The sequence below is a fragment of the Littorina saxatilis genome, linkage group LG3, assembly GCF_037325665.1.
Source record: "Littorina saxatilis isolate snail1 linkage group LG3, US_GU_Lsax_2.0, whole genome shotgun sequence".
Taxonomy (NCBI): Eukaryota; Metazoa; Mollusca; class Gastropoda; order Littorinimorpha; family Littorinidae; genus Littorina; species Littorina saxatilis.
Window position 1 is genome coordinate 4,337,048 of NC_090247.1, and position 25,028 is coordinate 4,362,075.

General features: G+C 44.3%; 2 protein-coding genes across 28 annotated transcripts in view; one reads left to right on the plus strand and one right to left on the minus strand.

The window, feature by feature from the left end:
- The window catches only part of LOC138961423 (CUGBP Elav-like family member 2), a 92,720-nt gene that overhangs the window by 40,583 nt on the left and 27,109 nt on the right, over window positions 1-25,028 (plus strand). For 21 of the 27 annotated variants that reach the window (XM_070333047.1, XM_070333043.1, XM_070333051.1 and 18 more), the window contains exons 1-4: window positions 19,944-20,043; window positions 22,935-23,125; window positions 23,708-23,790; window positions 24,311-24,395. In XM_070333047.1, coding sequence (XP_070189148.1) covers window positions 22,948-23,125; window positions 23,708-23,790; window positions 24,311-24,395 — 346 coding nt within the window. In that variant the 5' untranslated portion in view covers window positions 19,944-20,043; window positions 22,935-22,947. Of the gene's footprint in view, window positions 1-19,943; window positions 20,044-22,934; window positions 23,126-23,707; window positions 23,791-24,310; window positions 24,396-25,028 lie in introns of those variants that run through there. The other 6 variants (XM_070333048.1, XM_070333050.1, XM_070333071.1 and 3 more) reach the window with 3 other exon arrangements.
- On the minus strand, window positions 12,730-17,304 carry LOC138961075 (uncharacterized). The gene is made up of 3 exons (XM_070332668.1): window positions 16,718-17,304; window positions 16,220-16,662; window positions 12,730-13,043 (listed from the first exon to the last, which is right to left on the minus strand). The coding sequence occupies exons 1-3, from the start codon at window positions 17,134-17,136 to the stop codon at window positions 12,730-12,732; spliced, it is 1,176 nt and encodes a 391-aa protein (XP_070188769.1). The 5' UTR covers window positions 17,137-17,304.

Here is a 25,028-nt window from a genome sequence, read left to right on the forward strand (position 1 = left end):
CAAAACGTCAGTAAAATAATCCATAACGCTGCTTTTTTCTGTGCAATAATCTCTGTTAGTCACAATTCACTCATGGCCCGGGAAAGGGATAACTGAATTTTGTATGTTAATTGTTTCCTAGTTGTTTCCGTTTTTAGATTGCCAATTAAATCATCTGTTCGTGTGGGTGTGTGTGTGGTGTGTGTGTGAGGGGGGGGGGGGGAGGCAGAATCCCCATCAGTCACATTTTTCTCATACACCGAGGATTGTGCACTGTCTTGTATGCACTGCATGGTAAATAATTTGTCAGGTTAATGATACCGATTTTTAAACGTCAACGAAATAATCCAACTTCAAACTGCATTATAGTTTTAAACGTTGATAGGGTCAATGGTTTTTTTTCACTAGAGATACTACTGCAGAATCGACCCCCCCCCCCCCCCCCCCCCCCCCCCCCACCGTTCATAACCACCTGTCGTGTGCCTGTGCATAATTCCAGCTCTCTTCCGCGTACCACACCCCCACCACCTCACCCCCACCCACTCTTTTGTGTGTAGTAGTGAGTGTGAATCTGTCATTATCGCACACCCTCTTGCCTCCATCACCCCCCCCCCCCTCTTTCTCCCAACTCCCCCGTCGTGTTCTGTTGTGTCTCATTTAAATCAGTGCTCATTACCACTTCATTATTAATTCCCCATCCGCTTGTTCTGCATTATGTCAACTGATTGCTCAATTGTCACGTACGCAATGATTGCGGCAGGTGTGTTTTAAACAGGTACCACAGTGAACCCCCCCCCCCTTTAATATAAGACCCCCCCAATTTGAGACTCCCCCCCCCCCCCCTCATTTTAGGACATTGCTTTTTCAGATGTTCTGTTTATAACCTGTGTCAATGTACCCCCATTTTAAGACTCCTTCCTTTTTATAGCGGATTTTATAGCGGATTTTCTCGAGGTCTTAAAAGGGGGGTTGTTGTGTAGCAAATAGACGAAGCGAATACAGCCCACAAGAGCTGGCTTACCTGGTCACGACAGCCACTGAGTCAGACTATAAGTGTATTCAGTGGAACCCCCCTTTTAACATCTCCAAGACACACCACCGACGAACAGTTCTTACCTTGTGGCCACCATTCTCCTTTACCCCCCCTCACCCCCCTCACCCCCACCCCTGTCCTTCTGCTATTGTTCTTCTGTCGTTTATCTCTTTCACCTGCCCTTCTCTTTTATCTTGTCTGGCCTTTTTGTTCTTTTACCCTGGGTTGGTTTTTTTTGGTTTTTTTTGCACTTCCGGCCTGGAGCCGGCGTTATTTTGTGTTTATTTCTTTCTTTCTTTTAAAAAAAAATAAATAAAAAAATAAAAAAAATAGTGTGGTTATTGTGCAGCAACAGACATCTTTCTTTCTTTATTTATTTATTTGGTGTTTAACGTCGTTTTCAACCACGAAGGTTATATCGCGACGAGGGAAAGGGGAAAGGGGGGAGATGGGATAGAGCCACTTGTTAAGTGTTTCTTGTTCACAAAAGCACTAATCAAAAAATTGCTCCAGGGGCTTGCTACGTAGTACAATATATGACCTTACTGGGAGAATGCAAGTTTCCAGTACAAAGGACTAAACATTTCTTACATACTGCTTGACTAAAATCTTTACAAACATTGACTATATTCTATACAAGAACCACTTAACAAGGGTAAAAGGAGAAACAGAATACAGACATAGGATTTGTACGCCAGCGTGACTTTTCCTTATGGTTCTACTAGATGTAGGTCGCATTCGTTTTCCGTCTGTCATCTTGTGGGGATAATCCACGTTTTTCCTCCTCGTGTGTGTGTAGTGTGGTGTGTGGATATATGTGTGTCATGTTAACACGAAATACTGTATGCTGATCGAGCAAGGAAACTTATTAACTGAGAAGGAAGACGGAGTATCCTATAGAGTTTGGTTTTTTATATCTGTGTGTGTGTGTGATTAGTTTGGCCTTCAGAACTTCGGCTGGAAGTGATACAGAAACGCCTTGTGTGTGGGTTTTTTTTCTGTATAAAAACAAATCTAACTTTTTTTGCGTTTTGAAGACTGGTGCTCTGATTTCACTGCAAGGAACTTGGAGCTTTTCCCGGACGTGCCGTGCTGACGTATTTACGTTTTGACCTGCATTCCACGCCAACCACAAACTTTAAAGGAGAACAAAGAAAATAAAGAGCAGTTTATTCCGATATCTCTCTGCTGTCATTTCTATCAAACTTCGAACAGGTTGGGATTATCTCATAGGAACTTGTCTCCATCAACAGCGACTTACAGCCTGTGTCGGTGTGTACGAAGTTCAGTGACCACGAACATGTATTCTACGGTACTTGATGCTTCTTCCCTCGGGTAAGGACACGTGCGTTTGTGCGTACAACTCGAGTCATTCATTTCTCCCCCCCCCCCCCCCCCCCCCCCCCCTTCTTCACACACAGTCGCTGTTTTCAACCTGTTTCCGTAATACCACGTACATTTTCAGAACTCAAATTTGCCGAGACACTCTATTTATTATCACTGTTCTTTTCGAACAGTGAACACAACTGTCCCACGTGTCCGTCCTTGCGGTGCTATCAAAACTGAAAGGAAGCTAATGTTGAGCCGGTGTAACACGAAATTTTTACTCCACGAAAAATGTACTCCGGAGTAAATATTTCGTACGAAATTTTTACTCCGAGTACACTTTTCGTACGAGAAAATAACTCCCCAAGGCACGAAAAAATTACTCCCTCCACGAAATTTTTACTCCCCATTTTTTTTTACTTCCAGTAAAAATCTCGTACGCAAAAATGGGATGCGGGCGAAGGGATAATGCCAATAAGTGATCTCGCGCACACGAATGTCGCGCTACCTTCCTTCCACCCCTTCCACCACCAAGACTAACAGGGGACAAGGGAGTAAAAATTTCGTACACCTGGCATGGGAAGTTCAATTGCTCGTGTTGGGGTGAAGTAATTTATTCGTTATTTATTCGTCAGGGGAGTAACATTTTTGTACGAAATGTTTACTCGGAACTCACCTGTCTTGGGGAGTAATTTTCTCGTGCAATGGGGGAGTGCTTTTTTCGTAAAGGGAGTAACTTTTTCGTACGAAATGTTTACTCCGGAGTAAAAATCTCGTGGGAGTAATTTTCTCGTGTTACACCGGAAGTCTTGATTCACATACTGTTACTATTGACATGTAGCCGTTTTACCACGGAACTTGAGCATGGGACCCATTTCCCGTGTAACATTGAGACCATCCGTGTCAGTGTCGTGTAACATATCAATTGTAAATGTAAGATCTGTCGAAATCATGTCAAGCGATAAGGAAAATTGAGAAGGAATTGTGTCTTGCAAGCGATCACGTTTCCTATCATAGATGACTTCAGGCTTGTACGTGGGACAAGAACTTTCTCCAACTTGAATAATATATTGTATAAACCGACTGCAAACCGAAGTGTTCCTCTTTTCAACACACTTGTTGCAACCAGGGCCCGGTAGCTCAGTTGGTAGAGCACTGGACTTGTGATCGGAAGGTCGCAGGTTCGAATTCGGGCCGGGACGGACACGGGTCAACTTTATGTGCAGACCCAGAGACGGAAGCCATGTCCCACCCCCGTGTCATCACAATGGCACGTAAAAGACCTTGGTCATTCTGCCATAAGTGCAGGTGGCTGAATACACCTAAACACGCAGACACCTGGGTAGCGCGACTCCGTTGCTGCTAGCTTTCCATTGGGAGGAAGCGACCCGAATTTCCCAGCGATGGGACAATAAAGTAATGAGAAATGAGAAAATGTGTGAAATACTATAATTATTCTGATAGCAAAAGCAGCACACATGGTAAACAACTGAAAGAGTTTACCATGTGTGTTACTTTTTCCAGTGGAATTAAATAGTTGGTCTCACAGTGTTCACAACTGGTTACACAAAGTGTGTTCAAAACTGGAACACTTCGGTTTACAATGTAAAACCTCCACGACCTGGCTGCTTTCTGTGCTTCGTGTGATTTGTCGTTGATTTGAATTTTATAGCATCTTTGTCAACAAGACACGCGATTGGTGTTTTTGTCGTGTTTTTTTAATTGTTGTTTAGGTTTTTGATTGTTACAAATATGTACTCGCACTAACGTACACATTCACGATTATACACACTAATACACACACACGAACACACACACACACACACACACATGCACACACTTGTTGTACACACTAACACACACACACACACACACACACACATGTATATATATATATATATACTAGATGATTACCCGCTTCGCCGGGAAGAAGTAGAGCCGAATACCCGGCCGTCGCCGGGGACCCGGCTTTGCCGGGTGTACGGCGGTGTAACACGAAATTTTTACTCCACGAAAAATTTACTCCGGAGTAAATATTTCGTACGAAATTCTTACTCCGAGTACACTTTTCGTACGAGAAAAGAACTCCCCAAGGCACGAAAAAATTACTCCCTCCACGAAATTTTTACTCCCCATTTTTTTTTACTTCCAGTAAAAATCTCGTACGCAAAAATGGGATGCGGGCGAAGGGATAATGCCAATAAGTGATCTCGCGCACACGAATGTCGCGCTACCCTCCTTCCCCCCCTTCCACCACCAAGAACTAACAGGGGACAAGGGAGTAAAAATATCGTACACCTGGCATGGGAAGTTCAATTGCTCGTGTTGAGGTGAAGTAATTTATTCGTTATTTATTCGTCAGGGGAGTAAAATTGTGTACGAAATGTTTACTCGGAACTCACCTGTCTTGGGGAGTAATTTTCTCGTGCAATGGGGGAGTGCTTTTTTCGTAAAGGGAGTAACTTTTTCGTACGAAATGTTTACTCCGGAGTAAAAATCTCGTGGGAGTAATTTTCTCGTGTTACACCGGCATCGCCGGCGCACGAAGGAAGGGAGATCTAAAAATAGTAACGTGCAGTGACCTTCTAAATATAGTAACGTACAAACGGGAATATGAATTGACGCCGGCGCACGAAGGAAGGGAGATCTAAAAATAGTAACGTGCAGTGAAAAACGAAAATCGGTTCAGCGCTGCGCGCTGAGAGCACGTGTTGAAATATCTGATCGATCAGGTTGTGTCCGGGGTCTCTGTGAATAAGCCCACCAAATTTGAAGCAGATCCATCGAGAACTTTGGCCGTGCATCGCGAAGACACAGACAGACAGATACACACACACACAGACACAAGTCGTATATATATATAGATATATACACACACACACACACACACACATACATGTACACACACACACACACACACACACACACACACACATGTACACACACACACACACATGTACACACACACACATGTTTACACACACACACACACACGACACAAACACACACACACACCACACACACACACACATGTTTACACACACAAACACAAACACACCAGGCACACACACACACATGTTTACACACACACAAACACAAACACACACACACACATGTTTACACACACACAAAGTCCCACCTCTGACACGTGACACACACATCCCGGCAAGCTGACGCGGTAAAAATAACTTCATTTTCTTGGTCCCCGTTGCAAGCTTTTCCACACTTTTCTCCAGCTCATTTTTTTCGTTCGACGCAGTCGTGGCTTATTACGTGCTTATTACGTACGGAAAAGCTTGGGTACTCACTTTGCCCTTCAACAATACTCCCTGCGATTATAGCAGAAGATTTGTGAGGATTTTCTGCTATAATCGCGACAGGGAGCAAAGAGGGAAAATGTAAGTTTTACGTCCTCACAGCAAAGCCATTAGGGGCATGTTACACGGGGAAACCCGGCTTTGTATGAAAATAAAAAATAAAAATGCGGGAGGTGGGGGGGGGGGGGGGGATGTAGACAGCTGGTTGCCGGCTGCTAGAGGAGACCTGAAATGGGCTAGGGACCGGACCGGGTTGGGTCGTCTTGGGTCAGTGCTGAAAATAAATTATTACTTTATTGGCTGCTGGCCGAACGGACACCCGGGCTTCATATTTTTGCATGCATGTATTCGTGTTTCCAAGGCCTGAGGCTTTCGCTGTGACCCTGGGATCTTTATCGTGCGCATGCGTGCACACGGGGGTGTTCGGACACTGAGGAGAGTCTGCACAAAGTTGACTCTGGGACACACATCCCGCGCCGAACTTGGGGGTTGAACCCACGCTGATAGTAACAACCGGTTTTAAAGCCAGCGCCTCTACCGACTGGGCAACCCCCCCCCCCCCCCCCCCAATTTGTTGGGGTCAAGAAGTTCCATGGAGGGCGGGGGGTATGGAGTAACACATAGTGTTTTGCTCAGAACATTCCCACCCAATCAGAGCCGCGCTAGGGGTACGCATTACCGTGAAGCTGGCAGTCAGTGCTACCAAATGTCGTCTGTGTCTACCACTCGGTGGTGACTTATGTGGGTCTATGTAAGCAGATGCCAGCGCAAGCAATCTGATGCAGAGTCAGGAGGCGGTTTGGTACAAGAGAACCTTAGAGGCCACAGCCTCGGCCGTCTAAGGGATCTGTGTGTCTGGAGGCACATTTGGTTTCTGAGGTTCAAGCGGAGCTGTTGCCTCTGCTCCCAAAATTCCCGTGTCTGGAGGCGTTTTTGGTATGGAAGCAAACAGGGAGCAAAGTGCAGTTGCGATGTTTTTATACCGCTGACTGCATTTCGTCTTCGTGTGGATTTCGCACACAACAAGACATCGGCATATTAACACACACAACAAGACATCGGCATATTAACACACACAACAAGACATCGGCATATTAACACACACAACAAGACATCGGCATATTAACACACACAACAAGACATCGGCATATTAACACACACAACAAGACATCGGCATATTAACAAATGCATGCAAGTGTGCACGCACATCCTCTTGTAAGTGCACGCTATCTTTCACGTGCATACCTAAATGTCTGCTCCATGCCTGCCTGTCTGTCTGTCTCTGTCTGTCTCTTTCTCTGTCTTTCTCTGTCTTTCTCTGTCTCTGTCCCTGTCTCTCTCTCTCTCTCTCTCTCTCTCTCTCTCTCTCTCTCTCTCTCTCTCTCTCCTGGAAACTCAATTCTTTCACACACTCACACACACACACACTCACACACATACGCACACACACACGCCCGCGGCACAGAATCATCATAACTATCACCACCATCATACAAGCTCAGCAGCCAACACCGCCATCATCACCACTACCACCATTACTGCCAACAACAACAACAACAACAATAACAACAACAACAACAAACACGTTTGGGTCTCTTAAGCAATGAGGGTAGACGATAGACGGCTGGAGGTCGTTCACCGGCGTCTTCAGTCAGATCTGGATCGACAGTGTCACGGTACTGTGTGATGTAATACATCCGGATCACAGGCACATGACCACAGATAAAACACACACACACACACACACACACACACACACACACACACACACACACACACACACACACACACACTAAAATACAGTTAAACTTGTGAAATGTTAAAAACGTAATTAACACACACACACACACTAAAATACAGTTAAACTTGTAAAAATGTTAAAACTTAATCAACACACACACACACACACACACACACACACACACACACACACACACACACACACAAACACACTCCAACTCACAACAGCAAGCAGTCAGGTGTTGATTGTTGGTATGTGTCCAAGTGGAGGGATGGATCGGTCCCATGTAAAGGTCTAGCCCGAGTGGAGGGATGGATCGGTCCCATGTAAAGGTCTAGCCCGAGTGGATAGATGGATCGGTCCCATGTAAAGGTCTAGCCCGAGTGGAGAGACGGATCGGTCCCATGTAAAGGTCTAGCCCGAGTGGAGGGATGGATCGGTCCCATGTAAAGGTCTAGCCAGAGTGGAGGGATGGATCGGTCCCATGTAAAGGTCTAGCCCGAGTGGAGGGATGGATCGGTCCCATGTAAAGGTCTAGCCCGAGTGGAGGGATGGATCGGTCCCATGTAAAGGTCTAGCCCGAGTGGAGGGATGGATCGGTCCCATGTAAAGGTCTAGCCCGAGTGGAGGGATGGATCGGTCCCATGTAAAGGTCTAGCCCGAGTGGAGGGATGGATCGGTCCCATGTAAAGGTCTAGCCCGAGTGGAGGGATGGATCGGTCCCATGTAAAGGTCTAGCCCGAGTGGAGAGATGGATCGGTCCCATGTAAAGGTCTAGCCCGAGTGGAGGGATGGATCGGTCCCATGTAAAGGTCTAGCCCGATCGCAGATGGTGAGTCGAACTTCTCGGGGACGGCTGTGCCTTTAAGTTCAAACCTGAAACGTCTTTTCTTCAGGCCGTATGCTCCTCCAGCAGTATCGCTTTAATGTGATATGATACCGATACCTTCACAGCCTGGAGGTGACCTTACAATTATTTTTCACCGAGACAAGCTGAATTCTCGAATTTATTTGCCATTTCCTCGGGAGACAGGCGTAAGAAGACACAGAACTTTTCTGTGACGCATTTATTCGTTTTTTCGAACTTTGCATCGCTTCTGACGCCAGAGATGTCACATTAGATGGGGAGGGGGAGGGGGGAGGGGTGAAGAAGAGACATAATTAAGTTGGTTTGTTCAATCGATGTCGTATCTCATCAAAGGAGAGCCAACCACTTAAAATAGTATCGATATATCGTCCATCTTAATCTTGCTTGTGCCAGTCATGATGTGAGACCGGCGTCTGTTCGTCTTTGTCTATCTGTGTGTAAATCGATATCTCTGTCTCGTTGTCTCCGCATGGTCGCTGGAGGCATTGCTATGGCGTTGTCGGCCATATTTAGGTATTGCACAATTTTCCCTCAACTAAGTGTTCACACAAAGTTTAGGACGGGACCAATTTGCCTTGGTTGACTGCACGGTAGTTGGTTTTTCGTGAGTCAAATTAACGCCTCCTGTTTTCAAATACCCGAGGGTACAGATAAGCGACAATTAACTTTTAGATGGTTTTAAATGAAGATTCGAACAAACCGCGCGCAAGCCCAGACGTATATATCGGTAACATTACAAGCTGACTGCAATCCCCATGTTATGTTATGTTATGTTATGTTATGTTATGTTATGTTATGTTATGTTATGTTATGTTATGTTATGTTATGTTATATAACTACTTGGGAACCAAAACCTGATCAATTGATTTTTAATTAAATAAGCTGTATGTTTGGGAAATGGAAATCCGCGTTCTTTTCAGAACTTTCTCTGTTCACTATACCCACATGACTGTTAGTACACATCCAACCGCGGTTCTGGAACATAAAATTGATACAAAGTAATGATTTAATAACGTTCACGTTGATTTTATTTTCCATTCATGCACAACAATGTTCACGCTTTGCATTAAACGCGAAACAACGAACAGTAGATAGGTCGGTAATACAAAGGATGAAATATTTAGGTGCGCACGTAATGTGGCCGTCTAATCGACCACGTCATTCAGTCTCGCTTCACTGACCGAAACCGGAGATAAACCTACCAGCACTTTCAGGTAGATCTCGCAAGCCTATGCAAGATAACGCGGATTTTTCGCTGATAGGGCTAGTCCCCACAGACATAGAAAGAGTCTGTGGCTAGCCCTCTATTCAGTACAGTGTCTAGAGTCCGTTTCGCCAGTTTCGAGAAAGATGGTGGCTGAATTGACGTCCGTGGACAAGTCCGCGTTCTGTTTAGGTCTTTTTTTTTAAATGTCTATTTACAACACCGGGACCTACTATCCCCCCTCCCCGTTTCTACCCTGCCAGTTTGACACGACCTCGTCCCCTCCGGTCAGTATAGGAGGATGTGACGCTTTGATAACAGTCCTTCTTTGTTACAGGTAATGCAGGGTCTTCCTTGCCCTGAGTGTCACTGAGGGAAGTTAGACTGTTGAGTTGTCTACTACTTTACCACCCTTTACTCTTAGCGTGTCTGGTTAGATTTAAAGTTTTCTTACCCTTTTGGGGGGACCCCATGCTCGACACACTTTGGAAAACTCGCAGCCTAACTTTTAGGCCTTAATTGTTCGAGAGACCTCTGTAGATCTTTCAGGCTTTTTTCAAGCATACTTTCCTTATCAGAGCTGGATATGAAACGGACGGGGGGGGGGGGGGGGGGGGCGGCTGGGTTCTGGAAGCCCCCCCCCCCCCTCTTACCCGGAAAATGTACCTTTTTACTTTTCATTTTTCATTTTATCAAAGAGAGACCCAAAATACCCAGTTCAAATGCTACAGTCGAGTTTTGTCACAGGTAATGCAAGTCTTTCCTGGTGTGAGCGTCACTATAGGCGAAATGAGACTATTGAGTTGTCTATTGCTTTGGCTCCTTTTTCTCTTCGCGTTGTCTTGCTACATGATAGGTTTTTTCCTTCTTCTTTATCATGGGGGGGGGGGGGGGAGCCTCAGTCTTGCTTGACACAATTTTTAAAGGCCCGCTCCTTCCCCAGAAAACAGTTCGGCTCACAATGTCACATGTGGGCAGGCTTTTGTATCCATCCACTTGGACAAATGCCAAAATTAAACATCCTGACTGCTTCCCATGGGCCGTTCGATCTTCTTTTATAAAAGAGGGATTTCGCGGATTGGCACTTGCGTTCGTCAAGGACATTAATTCGTCAAAAAGTGTTCACTCTGCACATACACTCTTTTGCCACTCTAGGCTATTTTCATCTTTCTAATCAACTTTGTGAAGCTGTTGCTCGTAGTTCTCATGCATACTAGGAATATTTTTGTTAGCTGATTGTTCAGTTTGCAAAATACATAATATTATACATTCTGCGGCTGCAAAAACAAATAAAAAATAAATGTAAAAAATCCCAGGAGGAAACCTATTGGTAAGTCTCTTGTTTTTTGAAAGTTTTGTGCTGTGCTTTGTTATTGAATTAGCCAAATGAGTACAGTAGCTTAGGGTCTTTCCAAGTTTATGGTGTGTGTCTGCGTTAAATTAATTAGCCACGGAAGTTGTAATCAGTAGAGGTGTTTGTGTGTGCAAATTGGCACTTTTTGTTGTTGCTGAATTGATTGAACAACGTACACCTACTTCTGTGTCCTTTATTTAGGGAAAAAATCGTATCTATACTGCAGAGAGCAGCAAGTCTGTTGATTTGTTGGTCAGTATTTGCCAAAACAGAAGGACGCTTTTGTCCCATTTAAAAGGCTGGACAGATCTGTTGTGATCTGTTTACGATAAGGAAGCTAGCTGTCCTTCTGGGCGAAGATCTTTTACCGAAAATTCAGTGTCAGTCATGCAGCAGTTTCCCCCGAAATCGGCGTATGCTGCCTGAATGGCGGGGTAAAAACGGTCATACACGTAAAAAATTAATCCACTCGTGCTAATAACATGAGCGAACGTGGAAGTTTCAGCCCATGAACGAAGGAGAAGAAGAAGAAGAAGAAGAAGAAGTCATGCAGCGATGTTCGTGCAGTAGACTTCGCGACTTCGCCGAATTGATATCAGGCGTAACGATTTCAGTTTGCAAACTGCCGAAAAACCAAACAGTAAAGAGTGTAATCTACGTAACATTTATTTTTATTTTTTCTTGTTAATCCGAATCCACATTCAGTACAGACGGTGTCACGGAGAGTTCATGGCCGATGCTACGACGACAGGGGTTAAGTGTTGTCCACATGGCCGATGCTACGACGACAGGGGTTAAGTGTTGTCCACATGGCCGATGCTACGACGACAGGGGTTAAGTGTTGTCCACATGGCCGATGCTACGACGACAGGGGTTAAGTGTTGTCCACATGGCCGATGCTACGACGACAGGGGTTAAGTGTTGTCCACATGGCCGATGCTACGACGACAGGGGTTAAGTGTTGTCCACATGGCCGATGCTACGACGACAGGGGTTAAGTGTTGTCCACATGGCCGATGTTCACTCGACTTTTGACAGCGTAAAGTAACTTAGACGAAGCATAGTTGTTGAGAAGTGCCTTGTTAATGGCCCTGTCACACCTTGACGTATTAGCGGCCAGCGAATGCCGACGTATCAAAATTTCCCTAAAACGCTGACATACGCTGAACTATCGATTTTTTTTCAATTTTGGGCGTATACATAGCGTATTCATAACGAGTTGCGCGTATATGGCCCTGTCACACGACCGTTTTAAAGCCTGCGTATGCCGACGTATGGGACATTTGAATAAGTACGCTGGCGTACGTCGAATACGTTATGGGTACGTTTTGTATACGTTAAGAGGACGCTGAAGCACGCTGGCATACGTCGTAGTACGCTGAGCACGCAGCAAAGTTTTGTGCATGCACAAAAATTCTCGACGTATGGTCAGCGTACTACGACGTATGCCAGCGTGCTTCAGCGTCCTCTTAACGTATACAAAACGTACCCATGACGTATTCGACGTACGCCAGCGTACTTATTCAAATGTCCCATACGTCGGCATACGCAGGCTTTAAAACGCATAGCGTATTCATAACTAGTTTGACGTACACATATCGTGATAGTAACGTATATAGAAGATTTCGATAACTTATAGATAACTTATACCAACGAATGCTTAACGTGTTGCCGGCGTTCACAACTTATGTCCAACGATAGTCTAGCGTATGCATAACGTATGCATAACGTATGCAGCGTATCGCCGACGATCACGTGTCGTAGCCTATAAAAAGGGTGCCGCTCGGCGATTCAAATCATAGCTGCACATGCCGAAGAAAACATCGAAGAAAGCTGTCAAGAAGTCTCCTGGCCGTGGGCATGGATGTAAACGCAAGGAGAATCCATTATCACCCACACCCTCACGCTCACCCTCTGATGGAGATGCTGCAGGTTCCAACGCCTCTTGTGCATCTTGGGCATCGTCTCAGCCAACCCTTGCCAAGAGAAAGAGGGCCAAGAAGACACCGTTTTGTCTTGATGTTGAAGAAGAGCAGGTCATGTGCGATTTCCTTCGCGAGAACGCGATCATTTGGGACATCAAGAAGACCGACTACAGGAGGGTGGAAAGCATTTTCTACTACCCTCCTTGCTCGGGAAAGCCTGTAGTTGGAGATGCGTTTTTCATTCGTCAGACCCCGAAGGCTGTATGGCTTCATCATGGTTGGTGAGGGCCCCAAAGGGTTTAAAATCGTGATCGTGATTGGCGTTTTTGACCTTTCTGTGACCGTGATTGCCGACATTTCCATTCCTGTGATCGTGATGGGACTTTGCCCGTGATCCGTGATGACAAAAAAATCAAGTCTCGTGATCGTGATCGTCATTTGCTTTCGTGATCGTGATGGGCGTTATTGCAAAGCATTTTATTTTCAACGTACATTTTTCACAGCTGTATCACTCTATGATCCTCTATTCGTCAAGGAGCCAATTCTGATTGAAGGAAAGCAACAACACATTCAGAAATATGATTTTGACAGCGATTGCTTCCCTTTAAGAGAACTAATCACACACAAAACAAGTCGCGTAAGGCGAAAATACAATATTTAGTCAAGTAGCTGTCGAACTCACAGAATGAAACTGAACGCAATGCCATTTTTCAGCAAGACCGTATACTCGTAGCATCGTCAGTCCACCGCTCATGGCAAAGGCAGTGAAATTGACAAGAAGAGCGGGGTAGTAGTTGCGCTAAGAAGGATAGCACGCTTTTCTGTACCTCTCTTTGTTTTAACTTTCTGAGCGTGTTTTTAATCCAAACATATCATATCTATATGTTTTTGGAATCAGGAACCGACAAGGAATAAGATGAAAGTGTTGTTAAATTGATTTCGACAATTTAATTTTGATAATAATATTTGTATATTTAATTTTCAGAGCTTGTTTTTAATCCGAATATAACATATTTATATGTTTTTGGAATCAGCAAATGATGGAAAATAAGATAAACGTAAATTTGGATCGTTTTATAAATTTTTATTTTTTTTTTACAATTTTCAGATTTTTAATGACCAAATTCATTAATCAATTTTTAAGCCACCAAGCTGAAATGCAATACCAAAGTCCGGGCTTCGTCGAAGATTACTTGACCAAAATTTCAACCAATTTTGTTGAAAAATGAGGGCGTGACAGTGCCGCCTCAACTTTCACGAAAAGCCGGATATGACGTCATCAAAGACATTTATAAAAAAAAAATGAAAAAAACGTTCGGGGATTTCATACCCAGGAACTCTCATGTCAAATTTCATAAAGATCGGTCCAGTAGTTTAGTCTGAATCGCTCTACACACACACACACACACAGACACACACACACACACACACACACACGCACATACACCACGACCCTCGTTTCGATTCCCCCTCGATGTTAAAATATTTAGTCAAAACTTGACTAAATATAAAAAGAGATCCAATCAGAAGGCGAATTGCAAAAGTCTGCCAAACTTCATCCAATGGAAGGGCTTCGTGCTAAAGCCTTTTGAGTGCATTCAGTCAAATTCGAATTCGAAGATCAATAATGGCATGCAGCGGTACTGTCATCGAACCTCTGTTATATTTTGTGGATTCAAACCAGACCAAAGAAGGCGGCGAGAATGCCTTCCTTGATGAAAAGGTCAGGCTACGGGTCTGTCTTTCCGAAGACGAAATTTCAAGGTATGTTGATCTATTCAGGGCCGGACTAGGTAAGTACTAGGGGGGGGGGGGGGGGGGGGGGGGGGTTACAGATGGCGGTCCAGGGGGCCCTTGGTGGGGGTGAAGCTGAACGTTTTTTGATGTTTCTGGAGGGAAAGGAAGCCTCTCCTTGAACGAAAAAGGTAAATTCGACAGCAAGCTGTATAGGCAATGAAGAAGAATTGAGATTGTAAGGACTCATACCTTTCATCACAAAAATCGTTGAAGAAAAGTCTTTCGAAAGGGGGTGAGAGGTGCGATTTCTCCTCGGATTTCATGATGATCCAGATGCAACCCCCCCACCCCCTCCCTCCCCCACAAAAAACAAAACAAGCGTTTGGGAGGTACGTATGCTAAAGCCAGGGGGGGGGGGGGGGGTTGCGCAACCCCTGTAACCCCCCCCCCCCCCGCTCCCCCCCCCCTAGTCCGGCCCTATCTATGTTGCTCTATGACCGTTCTGAATGTAGGCAAAGATCTTGAAATTTGTTCAAGATCTTTGAGTTTGATTGAGATCATTGACATTGTCGACATTGCCACGTCCGGCTGTCACTCGCTCAGTGTAACCTCGACTGGCTCGAGTCTGATCGAACCTGCGTGTAGCCAAAACCGAAACTAGAAATGTGTTTTTCATCCCAGCAACGTGGACACGCTTGGCATAGATTCTAATTGTCGCTTCTTTGCATTAGGCTTGGATTTATTTTAGCGCCTGTAAACTTATCAACAATGGGTTAAATTCAGGAACTATGGCGGGGAGACGTGCCAGTTTGGGTCACTTGATCCTCATGTCAAAGTCGATCAAAGTCATGTTCGTTGGGGATTTTGTTATTATAGACTCTACCATCACACATACATGTACTTTAATTTCAATCCACCCAATAGTTTTTGAGAAAATGGCCGGGTTTAAAAGATTTAGCTCTGGAAATGTGAAATTGTGCAAGTATATATATTCATGTGTGTGAGTGAGGGTGTGGGAGTTGAATGTGTATGAGTGCAGTGGCGGGATAGGGGGGGGGGGTTACAGGGGTTCCGGCCCCCCCCCCCCCCCCGGCTGTCAAAACAAAATTAATAATAACTTTAAAAGAAATAATGAGTGGCTGCTGACACCAGTTGATCATGTTTAAAATCAAGGATAAGCCATAAATTGTTCATAAAATAGCTAAAACTCTTCATCATCTGGGGGGCTAAGCCCCCCAGACCCCCCAACGGGGCCTTGCCCATGTACCCCACAAGGTCTACCCCTGGACCCCAGGTTGTAACACCCCCCCCCCCCCTCTGGCTTAACTGCTCCGCCCCTGGAGTGTATATTCCTGTAAGTGTCTGTATGAGAGAGAGAGAGAGAGACTCAGAGAGCGAGAGAAAAAACAACGAAAACAACATTCTTGTTACTGATTACAAATCATGATATGTATTTCTATGTGTGAATGAAAGAGAATTCCAAAAAAATAATAAAAAAGTGCAACAGTTGTCACTTTGTGTTGAATCCAGAGGAGCGAATAACTGTGTGGTTGTGTTTACTTTGACACGTGCTTTCTGTACCTGCAACTTTTACCGTGACCGTGATTTGCCACTGGTGTTCGTGATTGTGAAAACAAAAATCAAGGTAACTGTGATCGTGAAAGCTAAAATTTCCCTTCCCGTGATCGTGATGATACCCCCCCTTTGGGGCCCTCGTTGGTCGTAGGGCGAATTGCATCGTCACCGATGAAGCAGTAGGACACATCCTGGTTGTCGTTGGGAAGAGGCTCAGGGTCAGGAAAACCTAGGGTACCGTCTTCAACGCATTCCTTCAGCTCACAGAAATTGTATATCTGCGCATCTGATGCTGATCCAGTACCACCGATATCTGCCCAAATGAATTTGTAGTCGGCATCTACAAGCGCCATCAGAACAATGGAGTAGAATCCTTTGTAGTTGAAGTATAGACTCCCACTCTTTGGGGGACAGCGGCAGGCTACGTGCTTCCCATCAAGTGCCCCACATGTATTGGGAAAGTTCCATCTTTGGAAGAACTTGTCAGCTACGGCGCGCCAACCCTCCGGAGTACTTGGGCAGACCAGCATCTCATCCACGTATTCGTCAATAATGGCTTGACAGACATCTCTCACCACAAGGGACTGGGTGTTGTGAGGGACCCTGGTGACAGTGTTCACAATGTTACAGACCCTGGTGACAGTGTTCACAATGTTACAGACCCTCCATCCGAACTTCATCGAGCGAGGCATACTTGTTCCCAGAGGCAAGGGGACGTAAAGTCAAGGCCAGCGGCTTCATGCCAGGCTCAAGCGGATCCCTGTAGAAGGTGTACTGCTTGGTTATCCTTGGACCGTCTCTGGCTAGCAGCTCGTCGAACATCGCTGGGGACGTACGCAAAAAGTTGGTGAAGGATGCATGGTCCTCGTTACGGAGTTCCACCATTAGCTGGTCATACATGCCAAACTGCCGTCGCCTCCCGATCCATGGTCTCACCCAGTTCCTTCTCCCCCGTTCACCTCTTCTTCTCCTTGGTCTATTGGCACGCACCTGGTACAGTGTCAAATCGATGAGGTCATGCTGATGTTGGAGGACAGCTAGTTGGTATTCTCGTCTCAGCCTTGCCGGATCTTCCATCTCTCGGATTACATGGACATCTGCTCACCATGGAGTCTTGAGGAGTACTGGCGGTTTCCTCCTGCGAACCCCATCTTTATATACCAATGCCCCATAAACGCTGCCAATACGCTATTGTACGGTAGCTGTAAGTTAGAAACACGTTCAGTAAGTTCTGTGGTCGTCCGGAACACGTCCAAAGCGTCTACATACGTCAATATGCGTTAAGATACGTTCGACATAGGTTCAAAGCACGTTACTCATGGGTTAGAAATAAGTTTTGGGTACGCTTGAAATTATCTTTACGTATGTCGACTTATTAGTAACGTGTGTGAACGCGTGTCAACGATCGCATAACTTACCTACAACGTATGGCCCGCGTATGCAGGACGTATGAGCCATACGCTGGCATACGTCCGAACATTGTGTGCATGTTCAAAATTTGTCGACGACCTCGCCTTATGACGACGTATACCAGCGTGCTGCAGCGTGTTCTTAACTTATACAAAACTTACCCATAACTTGTTCGACGTATTCGCCAGATTTTTCATACGTCGGCATACGCTGGCTCATACGTCAAGGTGTGACAGGGCCATAACAGTCTACCCGATTTCAGTCACCTCTCAGGCGGGTTGAAACCACAGTTGGCATGACCAATGTTACAAAATTATATTCTCGCAAATTTGGGAAAGAATTAAGTGCTCTTCACATGGCCAATTTTCAACCGACTTTTTTGCAGACTTCTTACCGAATCTTATCAGTATAAAATCGCTCGAAAGTTGTCGCCGGATAAATGAAAGCTATAATGAGCTGACCGTGGTGCCGCGCCGCTTCTGCCCGCATTGTATCGCTATGTCAAGTTTTGCCTCTCTGCCCTGGACGCGAGAATCGGCGAGACATTTCAACTGACGAACTGTTCACACGGCCGCGACAATTTTGCAGCGACTGACTTTGTGCCGGCTGACAAAAATCGTGCCCCTGGGGCTGCCACTTAGTTGGGTCGGTTGAAATCCGTCGGCCCGAAGCGGCTCAATATTCAGTTATAGTCGCCGCTAAGGTCGGTCACTCAGTGACGGTCACACCTCCGCAGTGTGACCCAGACGACAACTTTGCAGCAATTTCAGTTGTGCTGACAAGAATCGTGCAAAACTCTGCCGAAGCCGGGTCTGTTGAAAACAGGCTATGTGACCAGCGCTTAACGAGCTGTCACACGGTCTGTGGCGACCCGAGAACCTGAGAAGCCTCGCGTAAGCTGGCACCCACGCTGCGATAATCTGGGCCTCGCAGTCATTAACTCCTGGAGCACAGCCATCATCGCTAATCCCGCTTGAGTTTGTCGTCAGCCCTGAATGACTGACCTTGGTAGGATCAGACTTACGAGTCATTGGTCACCGGTCTCACCATGGCTGGCGTTCATTTCCGACACGCCAAGGCTGATTGTTTGTACATACTCGGGAACTGAGATCAGTTTCGGTAAAATGTAACGGGGGATCGGGGGATCGGGGGCTTGTAAGTGAAAACCCTGCATTATTTCAGAAGATTCTTACATCAGTGAAAACCTCCCCCCCCCCCCCCCCCCCCCCCCCCACCCCCCGGCACCACCAGTACAAAACCAAAACCAAAATAAAACACACCGGCCTCAGTTTAAAGTGGACAAACGAAAGACACACCAGATAAAAACATGATAAATCAATAATTCTGTGACTTATCTTAGCCTAATCTCCCTAAGATGGTCGAAGCAAGACAACTTACTTGAGATAATGACGCGTTGTTTCAGTCTCGGTTGTGACTCCTGTTTCAGTGTCCACTCTAAAGACCGTTTTTGGTTTAAACAGCCTTGGGAAATTTACCTCCATTTTAAGACTCCCTCCTTTTAAAGACCTGATTATCAAGTCTCACATTTTTTAGGTTTTAGCATGGCGGGGGTTCGGCCACTGTAGATAAACTGAGACTGAGAGGCTGACTGAGTGTCGGAACTGCTCAGTGAAGTCCGGCGGAAACCGGCGACGACGGGCCACAGAACTTAACTTGAATAATCAGTGTCAGTTTGATTTTTAGACAAAAATAACTTGATATTGGCAAGTCACTACTGACCCGCGTGAAATGATGAAACACAGAAAGACTGATTTGAATGAAACGTTAGAAATCTAGCTCAGTTCGGATCACGGTTTTGGACAAAACTTGAGTAATACTGAATTAAGTTGACATTAGTATATGGGAAGGTCCTGAACTTAACCCCCAAAAGACCAATTAAGGTAACCCAAAATAATAATGCCGCATGATAAAGACTGACTGACTTGCATTGCAAGTTTGGTTGAACTTATAGTATTCTGAGTACTTAGACAACGGTTATCTGCGATGAAAAAAATACTTGAAGTGACTGAATCATCTAGTAAATCAATTAACAAATTTGAACATATGAAAGTGGCAGTAAACTAAAACACAAAGAGAAGGACTCTTCACGGCAGGAACTTCAGGACTCGAGTCATGACCTTTTTGAGTCGGCCGCAACTGACTAGCTATGAACCCGTGAATGATGCATTATACTGAGGTTTTCCATCATTGCCACTCAGTGACAGTTCTAACCGATAAAATGATATGCACATGTAATTCAGTGTTGCTCTGCAGTCTTCAGTATTCCGTCTTTCAACTATGACGTAGAAACATGACCGATGCTTTTCATGATCAAGCAAAGGAAAAAGTCCGTTTACCAACAGCGCAAACAGCGAAGTCCGCACAGCAATGCATGCCATGTTTATCCACTGCCCAATCGTGGCTCCAAGGGCTGGCGACACGTGCTCGGCTCTCTCTCGCGGGCAAGCGTTGCTGCGCATTGCTTTGTGGGATACCTAGTGCCGCCGTCCGCCATTTTGTGCAAAGTGTTTTGTGTTTGTGCTGTCCTGTGTCTGTGTTTCACGTGGATTAAAGGTAAACTATGCATTAGGTTGTATTGTAGTTAAGTCTGTTAATGCCTTGTTTGTGTTCGTGACGCAAGAGGTAGTCTAGTTTGTAGAACGTTTGTGTTGTATTTTTCGTTATAATTTCAAGAGCGGCCATGCCGACCACCGGAAAAAAACGTGTGCGCTGTTTGCCAGGTCAATCAAGGTCCAACGTTTACATCGCGATGTCCACTGATTTGAAAACTGCTTCGTGTTATTCTGAAGATCGAATACAAAGCTAGATCATCGTGTTAGTCGAAGTTAGTTGTATAAGGTTCATGAAACTGATGGTTTTAACGATCATCAACGGTCTATTTCAAACCGTTCAAACCATTCATTATTTTCGACGCACCACAGATCCACAGCCACATCAAAATGTACAGCTCATCATGCATCGCCATTGAACACAACTACATGCTTGTGGAAGTTAAGAGAAAGGTGTTTCTTTGTGTGCATTAAGACAATTCAGGCAGAACAGATCGAGGGTACTGGACGTGCTGAGACAATTTTTAGCCGATCGGACCGCCGGTAGGACTTTGCACGAGCAGTAGCTTTGGACTGGGAGGAGGGAAAGGGGTTTCTCAGCACACCCACCGGCCCCTTCCGCGTGCTTCTCGAATCATGTTCGCGTACAAACTAACTGTTCGGCCTTGAAAGTCTCTTTCTTTGCTCCATCGTCTGCGATGATGAAAACTTTTGCATTCTAATGCCCTTTCTTTCCTCATGGTCATGCACTCCCAGTCACACCTTCCTGCCAATGTCACGGTTTGGCCCCTTTGGGTCTTTCAGTCTGTGCAACAACAGTACAAGGACAAGGAAGATGAAATGCATGTCTTTGTTAGAGCACAATCTACAGCCTTTGTTGGAGCATTCCCATACTGTAGACAGTATTGGATTTAATCAATAATTTAATGCACATGTTAATTGTTACCCTATAACTATATTTGTTCAGTTTCAAAAATCCATTTGAGCTTTATTATCATTAATATCAATTTATGGCCATTCTACTTAGTCATTAGTACCGACTACTTTAATAAAACTAACAGCCTGGATTTGAACCGGCTGTGAGTGTGAGATACTGATAAGTGATATTTAGATAAATCTGTGTGTTTTTTACTTCGCTTTGCATGAGTCTTAGTTTGTCTTGAGAAGTGGAATTGCTGGATCATACGCCGCCCCCACAGACACAAGCACTTTGGAATAGCTTTATGAGTTCAAAAAGAAAATTAAGATTTTGGTCAAGGGGCATAGCAGCAGATAAACAAAAATAATTTCGTTGGCAACAAATGTATTGTGGCCGGCAGCATTTTAGCACTGCATGTAGTATTGTCACTAGCAGCAAACTAATGACTATTCTTTTGTTGAACTTTCTCATAATTACTGAGTGCTGAAAGAGAAGCAACATGTTCATTGTTGCGATGCCACCGATTCCAGTATTATTTAAGCAACATTGATATTTGATAGCAGAGAACAGGGATGAGTAGACAAGAAGCCATCAATTTGCAGAAAGCTTCTGTTATGTTCGCCTCACAACAAATGATGCCTGCCCTACGTTTCTTAATGGCAATGCCCTTGCTGAGCGTTTTTTGCTTTAGGAAGAACTAGCTTTGTGCGAGGGATTTTAAGATGGACAAAATGTCAGTTAATGAGGGATGAGCTCGAGTTGGAAAGAACAGACATTGCTCATTAGCGAAGAAATTTGTGATGACAACGTTGTATAAATACTAATACGATCAACAAAGGAAACATTTTCAGTAAAAGTTTACTTTGACAAAAATCTATAGATAATAGAGTTAAAATACGTTTACTCCATCTCTGAATTTCATGCAATCCACACGCTAGAACTTGCATTAAAAAAAATAAACAATGTCGAACTGAAATCCCAAAACAACAGTCGTCATTGACTCACATGCGAAGCAAAAGTGAGTCTATGTACTCACCCGAGTCGTCCGGACGTCCGTCCGGAAAACTTTAACGTTGGATATTTCTTGGACACTATTCAGTCTATCAGTACCAAATTTGGCAAGATGGTGTATGATGACAAGGCCCCAAAAAGCATACATAGCATCTTGACCTTGCTTCAAGGTCAAGGTCGCAGGGGCCATAAATGTTGTCTAAAAAACAGCTATTTTTCAAATTTTTCCCATTTTCTCTGAAGTTTTTGGATTCAATACCTCACCTATATATGATATATAGGGCAAAGTAAGCCCCATCTTTTGATACCAGTTTGGTTTACCTTGCTTCAAGGTCAAGGTCACAGGAGCTCTTCAAAGTTGGATTGTATACATATTTTGAAGTGACCTTGACCCTGAACTATGGAAGATAACTGTTTCAAACTTAACAATTATGTGGGGCACATGTTATGCTTTCATCATGAGACACATTTGGTCACATATGGTCAAGGTCACTTTGACCCTTATGAAATGTGACCAAAATAAAGGTAGTGAACCACTAAAAGTGACCATATCTCATGGTAGAAAGAGCCAATAAGCACCATTGTACTTCCTATGTCTTGAATTAACAGCTTTGTGTTGCATGACCTTGGATGACCTTGACCTTGGGTCAAGGTCACATGTATTTTGGTAGGAAAAATGTGTAAAGCAGTTCTTTGTGTATGATGTCATTGCTAGGTTTAGTTATTTGACCTTGACCCTGAAGGTCAAGGTCATGTAAGGATCAAGGTCAAGCATGTGAGTCGTATGGGCTTTGCCCTTCTTGTTTTTGTTTTCCTGGCTGCTAGCTTCTGAGGCGCTGCAGCGGTAAAACGTTCCTGCGAGTGCAGCACTCTCGCTGTGAAACGCCAGGCAGTAGAATTTAATTAAACATCTGTGTGTCATTAAGATTTGAACATAACATGAGATGTTTTGTTGTCTGTTGCAGCAACACAAGCAACATGAATCCCTCAAGTCAAGTAACTTCACAAACTGAACCAGACCCCGATGCCATCAAGATGTTTGTCGGCCAGATCCCCAGGAACATGGATGAAAATGACCTCCGAAAGATGTTCGAAGATTACGGGCCTGTTAACCAGTTGAACATACTGCGGGACAAGAACACTGGGCAGAGCAAAGGTATTACTTCGCTAAAGACCAGCCTTGAAAGTCCAACAAATGGTGAAATCGCCTTTGGCTAGTGATTCTGAAAATGTACTTGCCAGAGAGCAAACTTTACAAGCCAAACCAACAATTTGTTTCAGCAACTTGACTCGCATTTAGCGAGTAGATGAACATTTCAACATGCCAGTTACATGTTTCTACTCCCCACTTTGAGGCCTGAAAACCGTGTTGGTTTATGATGCTGTTGTGCACAATGAAATTGTGTTTTCACTTTTTTAAAGCCTTTCAGTTTAATTAATTCACTTTAATTGACAGAATGAATTATTTTCATTTTAGGATACTTCATGCTTTCATGAAAGTATATGAGGAATCTTTTGACAAGAACTTGTTCAGTTGTTGCCTGCCAGATCTATCAAGTCACTACTCACTGTGATGTATTGCTTGAAAATTTCTTGTGATGGTTTGATTTTGAAAATAATAGCATGTGGTGTTTGTGATGGTTTTACTTTATAAGTCTGGAAAATCTGGTCAATTGTCTTTTACTTCTTGTTTCATGATGTGCTGATTGAGTCAATGAGTGTATTCTTTGTTTCCCAGGTTGCTGCTTTGTCACATTTTACACACGGAAAGCAGCATTAGAAGCACAGAATGCCCTTCACAACATCAAAACATTACCAATGGTATGTAGTTGCATCAATTGAAAGCTTATTCAGATGAACATATTTCATGTTGGTTTTGAACACTATTGTGATCTTCTTGAAATGTCTGATGTCGGTTGAGCTAGTTTTGATCCAGACCGGTCATGATAGAGCACATCTACCCAATCTAGTAGTAGTACAGAGTTAGTCATAGCGTCAGAAAGTGGCAAAGAGTTTGTGAAGCATGAATAGAGGAAGAGCAGTTAGACCTCTTGCAGGCTGATCGTGCATGTCTGTTAGCTTTAAAGTTGGTTGTCGTTTGTTTGCTGTCATTTGTCGTTTGAGGAGACTGCGATAATGTGATGGGGTCAGTTCAAAACTGACAAACTAGACATGGTCTGAGGTTAAACAAAAATTATTAGTCTTACACAGGGCTGTGAGGTTTGAACTGGAAATGTTGCTGTCACAGGGAGATATAAGCACAAATGTGTTTAATTTTCGGTCCAGTGTTGCAGTTACTGCCATATTTGGTGTCTGTACTGATGCATTTTGTTTTCTGCAGATGCACCATCCCATTCAGATGAAACCAGCCGACAGTGAGAAGAGAAACGGAGAGAGCTGGAATGGTGCGTACACCGATACATATGGTACTATTTGGACCTGACTACTGCTTTGAACTATAATTTTTCCATTTGATTTGCATTTACAAGTAACATGGCAGGTTTCACGGTTTTCATCACACCACCTCACATTTTCACAACAGTAACAAACATTTAATACAGTTAAAAAAAATTATTTATTTGCAAGTTTAATCATTAATGAATGCAAAAAAATCCCTATCAAGGATAGCGGACACCTGTCAGCTGACATATAAGCACCGATATGACACCCCCCCCCCCCTAAATTTGACCAAATTATAAACAGTTTCTGAAGACACAGCCATTGGCAAAAGCAATTATGGTCTACATACACTTTAAGTTGTTTAACAGTATTGCTATTGAGCTTAATAAATGAAATCTGATTAATATTTTTATTATAAAAAGGCTTAAAACGATAGCGCTGAACCAAACTTTACTGTCGTGGCAAAATTCCAACGATAGCGCAATTTCGCCACCTCCAGCATTTTTTCTTACCCTACGATCGAATTTGAGAAGAGAGTGGTACCATCACGAGCGTAAGTTCAAACCCAGTACAATCCTTCATGCTATCTATCAAAGTGAATGCAAATTAACAACCTTTTCAGCACAAAACAAGCGTTAAACTGCCTGAAATGAGTGCAT